Here is a 15,288-nt window from a genome sequence, read left to right on the forward strand (position 1 = left end):
TCTGAGATGGACAGGTAGGGGAAGAACTTGTAGACGAGGCCTTTACAACACAGTAATGGCCTGTGTGCGGAGTGGTACTAGTTTTTGAACAAATAGAAAGTGGTCACGCCTCTCAAACTGCACCATGTCGAAGACCGAGTCCGAGTTTTGCCATCAGACATTTCTGGTGTAGGAAGCAGGCATTACCTTGTAGCAGCCACTGCCAGTCCCTGGAAGGCCAGGCTGGCGTCCTGGCATCTGAGGCAGTGTTCTGACACTTGAGCCTGGCAGTCAGAATCCAAGTCCAAGGTTCACAGCCCTGACCCACCCAGACCAGTCTTGGGCGACTCACCGATATCTCTTAGCTGTTGCCCCGGTTTCATCCTCTCTCCTCGACCTCTTGTTTTAGAAACAGTTGCAGTCGGACCCACACAAGCTGGACTTCGGGCTGAAGCCTGAGTTCCTGAGCCGTCCTCCAGGCCCCAGTCTCTTCGGGGCCATCCATCATCCCCATGATCTGGCACGACCTTCGACTTTGTTCTCCGCCGCTGGTGAGTTCAGGGGGTGGGTTGGCACGGAAAGCTGGAGCTTCAGAGTGATGTTTGGGCTCGGTGTCGCCAGTGACTTCATAGCTGGAGAGCACAAATGACACCAGCTTGTGAGACAGTGCTCCGCGTGGCTAGGGAGATGGGCTCTGCGTCATCGGTGCCCACACCTTTTATTCCGTATGGACCAAGGTTTAATCAGAGGCACGTGCAAAACTACTGGAAAAGATCAGCAAGCTTACCAGGGCAGATTAGAAGAGAAATGGATCCTAACTAACCTCGTGTGTTTGTGGCCTACAGAACAGTTAGTGGGCGTTTCCTCACTGTGACCGTCACACTGCCTTTTGAGGGTCTGAGGATGAAGGTGCACAGTTAAGTTAGGTTAGCTTCGTGTGTGTGGTGGCTCAGGTGTATCATGCCCGCACCGGGGAAGCAACAGCAGCAGAAACACTAATAATTCAAAGCAAGTCTGGGCTACGTGGTAAACTTCAGCACAGCCTGGACCACAGTTCCTCAAAACGAACAAACAGGGTTGGGGATATAGCTCAGTTGATAGAGCATTTATGTAAATAGCCACTCAGCCCTGGGTTCCGTCTGCAGCACGACATAAATTGGGCATGGTGGCGCACACCTATGATCCCCAAGCTTAGGAGACTGAGACAGGTAATCAGGAGTTCAAGGTTATCCTCAGTACTTAGTGAGTTCAAAGCCACCCTGGGCTACACAAACCTCTGTCTCAAAAAATACTTTTTATAAATATAGCAAGCAAACAACACAAAGGTAACTGCCCTGTAAGGGCAGAAAGAAACTCACTCCACTTGGTCCTGGCTGGCTGGTCTACTGCAGAACGTACTGCCATTGCTTGGTTGACTTTGATGGTGGAGGAGTTACCTGTAGGATTCAGAGTTCTCAGTCCATGAGACTCTTGACCTGTTCATTCACAACGCAACTCACTTCACCTCTGAGAATTCACACTTCCCATGTCTCCACAGTGCAGAAGGTCAGGCTGGGGAGGAGGGCAGAGGGTGTCAGAGGACTGTCCCTTTCCACTTACGGTACATATGGGTCAAATGTGGTAGCCCTGTGGAATCTTTGGGTAATGTCATAGTTTCATTTCTGTCGATATATCAGATAACCTCTACCAAAAAAGCAACTCAAGGAAGGAAAGGGTTTGTTTGGCTTACACTTCCAGGCGACAGTCCATCACTGAAGAGATGTCAGGACAAAATCTCAAAGCAATTATTCATGTTACATCAGCCGTCAAGAGCGAAGAGAGAATAAACACATCCTAGCTGCTTACTCTCAAAGCTCAGGGCCCTGCTTAGGGAATGGTGTTGCCCACAGTGGGCCAGGTCAGTGAATAATCAAGATAGTCCCTCAAGACATACCCACAGGTCAACGTGATCTAGGTAATGTTGGAATTCTCTCAGCAGGTCGTTCTAGGTGGTGGCAGGGGCAGTTGAAATTAAATAACCATAATAGAACTGGGAATGCGGCTCAGTGAGTAAGCGCACTTACTCGCAATCTCTCTGTCCTCAGTTTGATTCCCTGGAGCCCACATGAGAGACTTAACTCTTGGAAGTTGTCCGTTGACCTGTGAACATGAGCCGAAGTATGGGCTCCTACACACGTACACACACACACACACACACACACACACAAATAACCAAGCACTACGGGTCCTATTGGTACCAAGTGTCCTTAATGACTCAGTGTTTTCTTTCCTTTTTTGAGCCAACCTGGTGAGTCTGGAACTCACTGTGTAGAGCAAGTTGACTCTGAGCGTAGGCTCTGCTTCAGCCGCCTGAGTACTGAGATGACATTTCTACCACACTGGGCTACTGTTCAGTCTTTTTTGTTTGAGATGGATTTCTCGGTGTAGCCCAGGAACTCACTCTGTAGACAAGACTGGACTCGAACTCAGAGATCTGCCTGCTTCTGCCTCTGGAGTACTGGGAGTGTGTGCCACCACACATGGCTTGCCTTCTTTCCTCTTTAATTTCCCTTTCCTCCCCACATCCTCTCTTTTGAGGCAGGTAGCCTAAGCTGGCCTTGAACTCTCTACGTAGCCCAGGCTGACCTTGAACTTTTGGTCCTGCTGTCTCCACTTACCAAGGACCGGAACCACAACCCATGTGCCACCACACCTAGTTTATGGGGTGCCAGTGATGGAAGCCAGATCTTCGTGCGTTCCGGGCAAGCACTTTCCCTAACCATGAGCTACATCTCCAGCCCACTCAGTGTTTCTTAAAGCAGCTTTTAGTTCTCCATCCCCGCCGCAAAGCTCAGTAAATAGTTGAGAGTAGTGGTGCCCCATTAGCTGTAGTAACAAGCAGTGTGGCTTCCGTCTGCTCGCGGTATGAATCTGAATTTATCCCTAGGAATGAAAACAGTGAAGGAGTCCACCATTTCTGATCCGCAGGGAACATGCTCTGCATCCATCCTGCCTACTGCCTTCCTAGGCTCTGATCCAAGATTCGTGTTTGGTAGACCCATTGACTCTTGCACTGAACAAAAGAGAAGTCCGGACATCAGTGCAGTAGCCCTGTGGTCAAGGCAAATAAATCACCAGTGGGGATGGATGGAATTGCCAGGGTCTCGGGTTTTCCTCCTGTGGGTTCTGCCTGGGGAATGTATTTGAAGGTTCTGTTACCATGGCACCAAACTCTGAGACACGGATACATGGAGAGCAATTTCGGGAGAGAAATAGAGAGATTTCTCCCCGGACTTCATTGCAGCCAAATGGATGAATTGGCTTCTTTTGCTTCAATAATCCTGGAAATGTGGGCATCCCCAGGGACCTGGGTCTTTGTCAGAACATTAACTAGCATGTACTACGCAGTATGTGGCCCAGATTTTATTTGGCCGACAACACTGGTGGTGACTAATGAAGGCTGTGGAATATGTTCACTTTGTGCAGAAGTTGGTTTTTACTCTTAGTACTTGTGGATAGATAACCCCTTAGGTGCCTTTAGATCCTGGGATTCTAGCATTTGTCCTTATGTGCTGAGTCTTACTCTGCAAGCCCAGGCCCCCACGACCCTTGCTATCTCCAGGGACCAATGATGCAGAAGAGAAATCAAGGGCTGGAGAGATGGCTCAGTGTAAAATGTTTGTCATACAAGTGTGAGGGCAGATGCCCTTGGTGAAACAAGATAGCCAGGGCTGCTTTCCCAGCCCCCTCAGGGCTGCCTTCCCAGCCGGCTTTAACATTTGAAGCTTTTAGAAATACCATTCTTCCATAATTCACACACACACACACACTCTCTCTCTCTCTCTCTCTCTCTCTCTCTCTCTCTCTCTCACACACACACACACACACACACACACACACTCCCACACTTCTGTTCTCTCCTCCCCTCCTTTCCCAGCTTCCTGCAGAAAAGGGATCTGGTATGTTTTCAAGAAATATAAACTGAGGGGCTGGAGAGATGCCTCAGCAGTTAAGAACAGTTGCAAATATTGCAGAGGACCCAGGTTTGATTCCCAGCACTCTTGTGGTGGCTCCAAACTGTCTGCAACTTCTCTTCTAGGGAATCTAACACCTTCCAGCCTCTGCAGGAACCAGGCACGTGGTGCTGCGCGTGTACAAGTCAAATAGCTTAGGCTGACCTGAACTCCAAATGTAACTGAACATAACCTTGAACTCCTGATCCTCCTTCTTCTACCTCTTGAGTGTTGGTATGGCTGGCATGTGCTGCCATACCTAATCTATGCAATGCTGGGGATGGAGTCCAGGGCTTTCTGCACACTAGGCAAGCATCTTACCAGCTGAGCCACACTGAGGATTTGGGGATTCGACCTGGAATAAAGTGTCTTCCTGGCCCTGGAAATTAAGAGGCATCAGAAACCTTAGCCTCCCGTCATTCAGTGTCAGCTCCCAGCAGTACATTTGGGGGTGCGAGCCTTGTGAGAGCCTGGGTGCTAAGAACCTACACACCCCTCAGTAATGAGAATGGACTTGGAAGCACTGTCTGCAGCTTCAGGACCACTCGTGAAGTGAAAAACTCATCCCTGGTGTGGTGAAGAAGCAAGCCCTGGGCCTGCTATTCTACTTTAGAGGCGCCTATGAAGCCCTGCAGGGACAAACTCACAAGCCTGTATCCCTGCAGACAAACTTGGTTACTGAAGGTCCCTGTGCTTTGGATGCGGCCCCATCCCACTAGCCAGGCCTAATGCTGGTGCCATCAACTTCATAAAGAGATACTTGCGGGGACAGTGGTTCCATCAGGGAAGTGCTTACTGCGAGCACGAGGGTCTGAACCCATATAGCTAGTCATGGCAGTGTGCTGAGGCAGTGGAGCCATGAGGTTCTCTGGAGCTGACTGGTGAACCAGAGTAGCAGGATCAGTAAGAGTTTCCAGGGTCATCGGTAGACGCTGCCCCCCAAAATAAGGTACAGGGTGACTGAGGAAGACACTCCCCATCAACCGCTGGACACCACGTGTACATATTTGCACACATGTATGCACACACACACAGTAAATCAATAAATGACTGTGCTTACGGTGGCTAGCCATCTTAGTTTGCTTTTTTTTTTTTTTTTTTTTTGCTGTGATAAAACACCATGACCAAAAGCAACTCAATAAAGGGGGGGGGGGATTTATTTCCATCATGAAGAGAAGTCAGAGCTCGAACCTGGTGGCAGGAATTGAAGCAGAGGACATGGAGGATGATTAGTTACTGACTTGCTCTACAGGCTCACACTCGCCTCTCTTATACCACCCTGGACCACCAGCACAGGGGTGGCACCGCCCACGTCAGTCATGAGTGGAGAAGATGCCCCACAGCCTTGCTCACTCATAGGCCAATTTGATAGGGGCATCTTCTCAAAGAAAGGTCCCTCTTCGCAGAGGACTCCAACTTGGTGTCCAGTTGACAAAAGCTAAGTGGGAAAGATGGGAGGGGCGACTTTTCTTGCCCCCAACAAGAATATCGTCTGTTACCAAGTTGAATCCGCAGGAGCTGTGGGTACAATGGAGCTTGACTTCAACACCATTTCTTAGGTCCCTCTAGCACGGGCTTTTTCTAAACTCTGCCGTTGCTCTGCTTGGCTTTGCAGGTGCTACACATCCTACCGGGACCCCTTTTGGGCCGCCACCTCATCACAGTAACTTTCTCAACCCTGCCGCTCACCTAGGTGAGTCAGAGAGATGGAGCAATCCTCCCGGCAGCCTAGCCATGGCACCTGCTGCTGAGCCTTCCAAGGAGGGACATGGGATCTTCAGCCCCGGGGTGGGGTGGGGTAGCAGCCTCTGTGCATTCACGAAGCAGAGAGAGATGGATGCTGGTGCTCAGCTCACTGTCTCCTTTTTACTCAGTTCAGGATCCACCCAGTGGGCTGGGACCACACACAGTAAGGGAAGGGTGGGCTGGCCCACCTCAATCTAGGCACTCCACATCTGTACCCAGAGGGTGTCCCCCTAGGTGAGCCTAGATCTAGTTAAGTTGACAGTAGGTATTAACCATCACAGGGGACTTGGAAAAGGAAAGTAGTCCTTGGCATCTCAGAGCATGTGTCTTTAGGCTGGACTCACCCTACCTGTAGAGGACACTTGAGGGGCCCTCTAGAAGGAAAGATGTGGCAAGCATTGTAAGAGAGCTGCATCAAAGAAGCTGTGCTTTTTGATTTTGGTTTTTCACACTTTATTAACAGGTCTCATCTTAGGAGAGGCATGCTTCCTGTGCCTTTCCGTTTAACATTTCCGGGAAGTGTGCAGGCAGTCGCAGGCAGTGGTGCCTGGTGGGGAATATATAGAAGAATTATATTATTATTATTTGGAATTTTGAGTCAAGGTCTCTGTAACTCTGGCTGTCTTAGAACTCACCATGTAGATCAGGCTAGCCTTAAAACTCAACAGAGATTTGTCTTCCTCTGCCTCCCGAATGTTGATATTTAAGGCATACACTACCACCACCCAGCTTTTATTACTTGTATTTTACCTGTATGGGTGTTTTGCCTTCATGAATTCCTGTGTGTGTGTGTGTGTGTGTGTGTGTGTGTGTGTGTGTGTGTGTCTGCATTACCCTTGGAGGCCAAAAGTGGGTATCAGGTTCCCTGGAACTGGAGTTGTAGACAATTGTGAGCTGCCCTATGGGTGCTGGGAGTCACACTCCAGGTCCTCTGGAAGAGCAGTGGCGCTCTTAACCACGGAGCCCTCTCTCCAGCCTGGCATCGTCTCCTTTTTGTTCATGCATGTAATCTCAGCAGATGGAAACGAGGCAGGGGGATCAGCTCAAGTCTAACCTTGACTTAACATCAAGTCTGAAGGCAGCCTGAGTTCAGTGAGACCATGTCTAAAGCCATGAGAGAAGAAGAGAGACTCACTCAGAGACAGAAGCCTTCTGTGTACAGGAAGGCAGCTGAGGATGCCGGCTCCTGAGTTTGCCCAGTGTCATCCCAAGTGCAAGGGTGAAATCAGAAAGGATGGCACCCTAGAAAATGAACCCCCTTGGGACTCGTGCTCACCCAGCGACTACACCCAAGCACAGGAACAGAATGCGTTTACACAGTCCGGCAGGAGAGTCTGTCGTGTTCCCAGCTCCTGGGACACCCGTGTTCCTCACTGACATGTCCCTGACCACCCTCTCTGCCTTCTCCATCTCATTCACAGAGCCTTTTAACCGGCCGTCTACATTCACGGGCCTTGCCGCAGTCGGCGGCAATGCCTTCGGTGGACTTGGAAACCCTTCAGTTAGTGAGTACCTCTCGATTTTTCTATCTCCCTTGCGCGATTTCTCTGACCCATATATGGCTTTTTAGACCTTTGGAGACGAAGGGAGGACTTCGGGAAAACTTAATTTAAGCTGAGTATATGGGTCAGTGATACAGCACTATCCTAAAACCTAGGGGCGCGGCTCAGGGATGAGAGCTTGTCTAGCATGGGCAAGGCCTGGAGCTCCTTCCCCCGGCACCACCTAAAGTCATGTAGAAACAGAGGGAAGGGACAGGTGTGGTGGCGCACGCCTTTAATCCCAGCCCTCCGGAGGCAGAGGCAGGGGCGATCTCTCTGAGTGTGAGGCCGCCTGCTCTATAGAGAGAGTTCCAGGCCTGCCAGAGCTGCACAACGAGACTCTGTTGAAATGAAAACGAAGGTCCCATGAAAAGATAGTGTCATCTGGAGATGGAGAGACGTAGCCCAGTGGGAAAGAGTACTTGCTGCTCTTCCAGGGGACCCAGACTTGGTTCTCAGCACCCACCTGACAACTCCTAACCACTGTAGCTCCGTTGCCAAGGCATCTGGCGCCTTCTCCTGGCTTCGACAGGCTGGCCATCAGGCACACACATGGCATGCATGTATACTTGCAGGCAAACACCCATGCACATGAAGTAAAAATAAATGTGTGTGTGCTTTCCCGAGAGGGTTTGTCTAAAGCAGTGATGGGTTAGAACATTCCAAACACAGGGGTCAAAGTGAAGCTGGTTGAAGTACACAAGCCGTGTTGTAAGCAGAGCACGCTGCTGACCCAGGCTCTGTGTGTCAGGAGTGGTGGTGTGTTCAGCCACTACAAGACATTTACCTTGGCTCCAACTGAAAGGAGGAAGAAAAGTACAGTGGAGAATAACGGGCCTGGTGATGTGACTCGGGGTGGAGCACTTGCCTGGCATGCAGGAAGTCCTCTGTGCCCAGGAATACGTAGACAGGGAAATGGCACAAGTCTGCAGTCCCAGCTCCTGGGAAGATGGAGGCACTGGGCCCATCCTTAGGGAGTCTGAGGCCATGCAGGGATCCATAAGTCCTGTCTCAGAAAGAAAGGAAAGAGGCAAGCAAGCAACAGAAACCCAGCACACATTGTCCAGGACGCGGTCCTGCTTGGTCTTTTCGGATGGCCGTTGTAACTAATGCTGGAAGGAGTAGCATTTGGCAGGCTGTGGTAGGCAGAGGGCCGGTGGATGCTGCTGAGCTGGCCTGTTCATCTGCCGTGTGGTCATAGAGCACCTTTCTGCATGCCTGCAACTTTGCATGCCTACCTGTATCCGACGGGGCATCTGCACACCCGCTCCGTCCCTTCTCACTTTTTCCTCTTCGTTGAATTTAAAAAAAAAAAAAAAAAAAAAAAAAGCTGTGAGCTGCCTCTGCAGTGTAGGACCGAGTGTTCCTCTAATGAGTGTGTTAATCTCCTTTCCTTTTCCAGCTGCCAATAACATGTATTCATTTTAACTCTGAATGCTGTTAAAGTTTTTGGTAAGTACCTTCACTCCGGCAGGTTTCTATCGAGATTTCTCTGAAACCTTTTTTGTTCTCCACTTCACCATTTCAGCACCCAACTCAGTGTTCGGCCACAAGGATAGCCCCAGTGTGCAGAACTTTAGCAATCCTCACGAGCCCTGGAACCGGCTGCACCGAACGCCTCCATCGTTCCCGACCCCTCCGCCCTGGCTGAAGCCAGGGGAGTTGGAGCGCAGTGCGTCCGCTGCAGCCCATGACAGAGATAGAGATGTAGATAAACGAGACTCCTCCGTTAGTAAAGATGACAAGGAAAGGTACGGAAAGAAACCGCCCTGTGCCGCCCTGTGCCACGCTCCAGGCAGAACCAGCCGCCTCCCCCTCTCCCTTACCCCGGCCTTGTGCTTGTGACCGCTGTAGCTCCCCAGGTCCTCGCCAGTCGATCCCGAGCGACCCTCCCTGCACTCTGGTACCCAGCAGATGGTGACGGTCAGCTGTCACTAGAACGTAGTGCAAGGTGCCTGTCTCAGAAGCACATACAAGCCACCCAAAGCCCCTGGAACATTAGCGTGTCCACGTACACATCTTCCTACAGACAGCCAGTTGGAGCTTGGAGCCAGACACACACACAGCATGTATCTGCCATGTTTGCTTTTGAGTCACCAAGCCCATCCAATCACCCATAGGTTCTTTTGGTTTTTGTTTGTTTTTTCCCCTCCCTTTTCATTTGCTTCTAGTAAGTCATGTGTACATTACCTCATCCTCTTTTTTCTCAAGTGCCATCCAAACTCAAAACCCTGGGGCTCACAGACGATCAGTACAACTTTGTGGTTGTTGCTTTGACTAATCTGACTTCAGACAGCGGCACCAGGAAGCTCTGCTTTGCGTTTGGTTTTCCAGGGAATTATTAATGTTATTGTTTCCATACTATTATTATTATTATTAATTGTTGTCTCCATACTAACTAACCCTTTCCTAAAAAAAAAAAAAAAAAAAACTATCTTCAAAGAAGAAATGTTTCAGTATTTTCGTGCAGACTGCCCAACACACATTCTTTTCTTTGTTTCGGCTGTTTTAATTTTGAATGAAAAAGTGTTAAGTCCTGCCAATATACACCTGGCAAAAAACCATACGAAACAAAACACCCCAACCCCTGTTGGTAATGTCTTTGTGTATTTAGGATTGAAATTTAAGATTGCTCAGTAGGTAATGCACTTAGCCCAGCAAGCATTAAGGGCTTGAGTTCAGATCCTCAGCATCCATACAAAGGTGGGAACAGTCGTGAGTGTGTGTGTGTGTATGTGTGTGTCATCCCTAAGCTCTTGTCCCACCTTGCCTTTGTGTCTGACGCCCCCGGCTGTCCTCTAACCTCCACAGGTTCTTGATGGTCTGCACCTGCAGGCATGCACACACACAGACACACACACACAAATGCTCAAATTTGATTCAGATCTTTGACTTTCCTCTGCTTTGTGTATTGTGCATTTATATGCCATAGTTATTTAAAATAAGTCAACGTTTCAAATTCTATATATAACCAATAAAGTGGAGTACTCCTTTAATGCCGGCACTCCAGAGGTAGAGACAGGTGGATCTCTTGAGTTGGAGGCCAGCCTGGTCTACATGGGCCAGCCAGGGCTACCTAGAGAAACCCTGTCTCAGAAAAATGGACTTAGATGTCTTTCATTGGTTCCTTATGGGAGGAAAAAGATAAATTACCATTTAAGGGAGTTGTGGATTTTTTTTGTTTGTTTTGTTTTTTTTTAAACTCAGCCTATAGGAATTCTAAAGTGCTAAGGGGATCACTCCCATGGAACCTGGGTTTCCTGAATCACTTATTATTATTATTGTAATTATTATTATTATTATTATTTCATCATTCTTTTTGGTTTTTCAAGACGGGTTTTTTTCTGTGTAGCTTTGGTGCCTGTCCTGGTACTAGCGCTTGTAGACCAGGCTGGCCTTGAACTCACAGAGATCCACCTGCCTCTGCCTCCCTAGTGCGCCACCCCTGCCTGGCTCACTTACTATTGAGTAGACTGTAGTCAGCTGGCTTCTTTTGGTTTTTCTTGATGGAGAAGAGGCCTCTTGTACTGAAGTCAGGAAACTTGACAGATATTTTTATCTTTTTTCCCCTTTAGGGCTCATCTTGTCAGCCTGTGTATGTTAGCAGGAAGCAGGATTTCCTTCCCCCATCTTCCCCAGCACCCCCACAGTGGTCCCCTGCACTCTGATCTCTGCCACCTTTGGTCCACACAACTTCTGGCTTCTCCCCTCCCCTTTTCCACATCCATCTTGAGATGGGCCCTGGGAACCATCAGCTCTCTTCTTCACTTTCTGAGTTTGGACTGTTTAACATCTGTTATTGACTTTTATCCCCAGTCCGTAGACATCCTGACCAAGCCAAGTCCCTGAGAATTTTATTTCACAGTCTCCTACAGGGTCCTCAGTCAGTGAGGTTTTGTCTGCTACTGCCTAGTCTGTCTGCATGAGATCAGAGCTCTCTGACAATCCAGCTATCTGGAGGGTGGGACTGCCTTTCCAACTACCCTTAGTGTATGCTCACATTCTTCAACCTGAAGAAGTGCCTTTGTTCCCGGGGTCAGCTGTGGAAATCCCCTGTCTGTATTAAACCCTTGCCCTCCTCAATTTTATATCCAGAGTCAGAAGAAGTCGTAATTTGTGTTTGGCCTGTACTCTTAACCCAAAGCTTTCCTGAGACGCTAACCACGTGGACTGTATTGCGGTATTCCTCAGTGACCACCCTGGTGCACTTCCTTGGTGACCTTGATGAAGGCAGGTCCCTGGGACCCCCACTCACCCTCATCTGTAGGCCTTCACCCATGAAGCTGCCTCTAGAATCTAGATTAGAGTAGGTCGCTGACTTTGCCCTGACATGGGGCACTGCCTTGCTACCTGGGTGATCTAGCTGTCTTCACCACCATCTCATCGACTGCTCCTTGCCTGCCTGGCAAGCCCATTTCATGTTTTCCCCTCTCCCCCTCACAGGGAAAGCGTTGAGAAAAGACACCCCAGCCATCCTTCCCCAGCACCTCCCGTCCCGGTGAGCGCCCTGGGCCATAACCGCAGCTCTACCGATCCGACGACCAGGGGTCATTTGAATACTGAGGCTCGTGAGAAAGATAAACCAAAAGAGAGGGAGAGAGACCACTCGGGATCCCGAAAGGACCTGACCACCGAAGAGCACAAAGCCAAGGAAGGCCACCTGCCCGAGAGAGACGGGCATAGCCACGAGGGACGTGTAGCGGGCGAGGAACCCAAGCAACTGTCCCGGGTGCCATCACCCTATGTGAGGACCCCAGGTGTAGATAGCACGAGGCCTAACAGCACCTCCAGCCGGGAGGCCGAGCCACGCAAGGGTGAGCCGGCCTATGAGAACCCCAAGAAGAGCGCCGAGGTCAAGGTCAAAGAGGAACGCAAGGAAGACCACGACCTACCTACAGAGGGCCCACAGGCCCACAGGACCTCAGAGGCACCTCCACCCAGCTCCTCAGCCAGTGCTAGCGTGCACCCAGGGCCTCTGGCATCCATGCCCATGACCGTGGGAGTGACCGGTATTCATGCCATGAACAGTATCGGTAGTCTGGACAGGACACGCATGATGACCCCGTTTATGGGCCTCAGCCCAATCCCAGGGGGAGAGCGCTTCCCATACCCCTCTTTCCACTGGGACCCCATGAGGGACCCCTTGAGAGATCCTTACCGTGACTTGGACATGCACCGAAGGGACCCTCTGGGCAGGGACTTCCTGCTCAGGAATGACCCCCTGCACCGGCTCTCCACACCCCGGTTGTATGAAGCCGACCGCTCCTTCAGGGACAGGGAGCCTCATGATTATAGCCACCATCACCACCACCACCACCACCCGCTAGCTGTGGACCCTCGACGGGAACATGAACGGGGCGGACACCTAGATGAGCGCGAGCGGCTGCACGTGCTTCGGGAGGACTACGAGCACCCACGGTTGCACCCTGTGCACCCCGCTTCTCTGGATGGACACCTCCCACACCCGAGCCTGCTCACGCCAGGCCTGCCCAGTATGCACTACCCTCGCATCAGCCCTACTGCGGGCCACCAGAATGGACTGCTCAACAAGACCCCGCCCACCGCGGCACTCAGCGCCCCACCTCCGCTCATTTCCACACTGGGGGGCCGCCCAGGATCCCCCCGGAGGACTACGCCTCTGTCGGCTGAAATCCGAGAAAGGCCACCGTCCCACACACTGAAGGACATCGAAGCTCGATAAGTCAGGAGGACGAGGCAGACCTCAGAGTTGGGGAAAAAACCCCAGGGACACCCCCCAAGACTCAAAAGACAACTCCTGCACCCCCAGAATTGAGAGGTGCAGAGCTCCAACTCTTCCCCTTGGAAAAAAAATGGACAGAGACTCCGTTTGGGTGTTGAAATGTTTTGTATATTAATGTTGGGATTTTTCAGACCTTTTAGCCAGTCCTGTTTGTCCTTACATCTCCTTACTTTTTTTTTAATTTTGTTGTTCTTTGCATCAAATTTTGATTTGAACCAAAACGGTGAAGGTAATGACACACAAGGATCTGATGCTATGGGGGTGAGGGGCACCCGTCCATCACCCAGAGCTGTCCCAGAGGAGGAGGCGTGTACATAGAGTGTAAAAAGAGATTGCTTCATGAGCTGACGGTTCATATATGCAAAAGATAAAGACGAAAGCTTTACTTGTACAGATGTAAATAGGTAAAGATTAAGTAACATAATACATTAATACTTCTTCAAATGTGCTATTTACAAGTCTAATATCCGTGAACTCGGCCCTCCAAGGAGGCCCTGTTCCCATCTGCTAAACCCTTCAACTATGCAATGAACACGAGGGCTTTCCCCCAAAGCCCATAAATCTCAAAGGAGCCTTTTCAAATCCATTTACAACATATTTAAGGTCATATTTTCCCTGAACAAGCGCTTACCTGAGATGTTATACAACTGTTTCCCCCCTCCCCCCCCCCCCGTTTGTTTTTCTGTTTTTCAGATGGAGCGAACATGCCTCCCCCCCCCCCCCCCCCTTTTTTTTTTCTTTAAATCCAGAGCCCAGGCTAGAACTTCGCATCTGAAGTTGCTGCTTGTGGTCGTCTTCCCTGGAGAAATGGGGAAAGGTGCACCCGCCCCCTTACGCCCCTCTGGAAGTGTAAGCCAAAAGCAGCTTTGCCCAGGGAAGATGGGATTAGTCTTTGATAATCAGAGGCAGATGGGCCATGTCTGCCAGGCGCAGACAGGTCACCAGAATTTCTGGTCACCCCTGAGGCCGTGAGGTTGCAGGCAACTTTAAGTGGGAACCTCGCCTTTCCCACCCTCCACCCCGAGTCCTATCGCATAGCATGTACACACTTCCTCGTTCATAATGTGATTTACGGACACTCACCACAGATCCTGAAAGAAAGCCGTCCGGGTTGTCTTCGCGGATGTACCGGTATGCTTCCACGGTAACTGCCAAATTGAAGGTACCCGGAGCGCAATGTGAATCGCTGGTATTCCAACAGGAAATGGAAGCCTGGGAAGAGCTGAACAAGTAGATTGTGTAAGAGCCATCAGGAATTACCGAGGGCGAAAGGTGGCAGAAGTGTGCGCGTGAGTGTGTGTGTTTGTGTGTGCACGCGCACGTGCGTGCGTGCGCATGCGCGCGTTCTTGTGCCAGCGTGTGAGTGCCTGTGTGCTCTTGTGCAAGTGTGTGCACTCGTGTGTATGTGTGTGTATGTTGAGTTTTCATCAGTCTTAATGTCTTCATGACAATTTTATAAAGACATTAACCCTCTTGTCTACATATTTGGAGAGAATATGACTTTACTAGCCGAGAAAATACAATATATCTTGTCTACTGGCCTGTAAAATACATGTAAGAAATAAAGATTAGTCCCATTTGGTCCTCTAGTATATTAAAGTGCTACCTGACATTGTTACCCTGTTTGTTTGTTTTTTTCCAAAAAAGAAAAAAAAATTGTAAACTACAGACCATTGTTTTTAAAAGCAGAGAGATCTATTTTAGTAGGCAACTGAAGGTTTAGTTGTGAATTCAGATTTTGTGGACACCAGACGTGTGCAGTGTTTTCTTTCTTTTTCTTTTTTTCTGTTTTGTTTCATTTTTTTAAGATAACAACTAAAAGAAAAAAAAACCTCCCCAGGATTCTGTGCACTGGAAACCGTAGTGGTAGCTCTCAGCATTGTAAAGGGGTTTCTCTGTACAGGCCTTTTGCTGTTTCTCTTGTATGTAAAAAAAAAAAAAAAAAAAAAAAAGGAAAAAAAGAAAAAAAAATTAAGTCCTTTCCGGATCCTACTCGAACAGGAAGGGAAGCAACGGAATCTTTAGCATGTCTCATTGGAGGAGCCTCCGTGTGTAATGTAAGTGTGCCATGTTATTAAAAAATGTGAACCAAGTTTCCAGAGTTTCTTTGTGCGAGGTGCCACTCACAGTTAGGAAAGAAGCCTCCGGCACTCTAGGCCGAGTTCTAGAAAAGACTCCCCCACCCCCCACCCCTGGCCTTGCATCCCCCAGGGCCAGAATAGTAGGGTCCTCTCACCCTCCCAAAACAGCAACTGGTCCAGCATCCTTT

At 49.7% G+C, this 15,288-nt stretch overlaps 1 protein-coding gene across 4 annotated transcripts in view; it reads left to right on the forward strand.

Moving 5' to 3' along the window:
• Auts2 (activator of transcription and developmental regulator AUTS2) overlaps positions 1–13,713 on the forward strand; it is a 1,102,310-nt gene extending 1,088,597 nt beyond the window's left edge. For all 4 annotated transcript variants that reach the window (XM_041648369.1, XM_041648371.1, XM_041648370.1 and 1 more), the window contains 5 exons: positions 389–530; positions 5,587–5,664; positions 7,139–7,222; positions 8,787–9,009; positions 11,702–13,713. In XM_041648369.1, the coding sequence (XP_041504303.1) occupies positions 389–530; positions 5,587–5,664; positions 7,139–7,222; positions 8,787–9,009; positions 11,702–12,959 (1,785 nt within the window). In that variant the 3' untranslated portion in view covers positions 12,960–13,713. The remainder of the gene's footprint in view (positions 1–388; positions 531–5,586; positions 5,665–7,138; positions 7,223–8,786; positions 9,010–11,701) is intronic.
• Positions 13,714–15,288: the final 1,575 nt, after the last annotated feature.

Source organism: Microtus oregoni, unplaced genomic scaffold (genome assembly GCF_018167655.1).
Source record: "Microtus oregoni isolate MIOR12 unplaced genomic scaffold, Mior012 000003F_ref0000135, whole genome shotgun sequence".
Lineage (NCBI taxonomy): Eukaryota > Metazoa > Chordata > Mammalia > Rodentia > Cricetidae > Microtus > Microtus oregoni.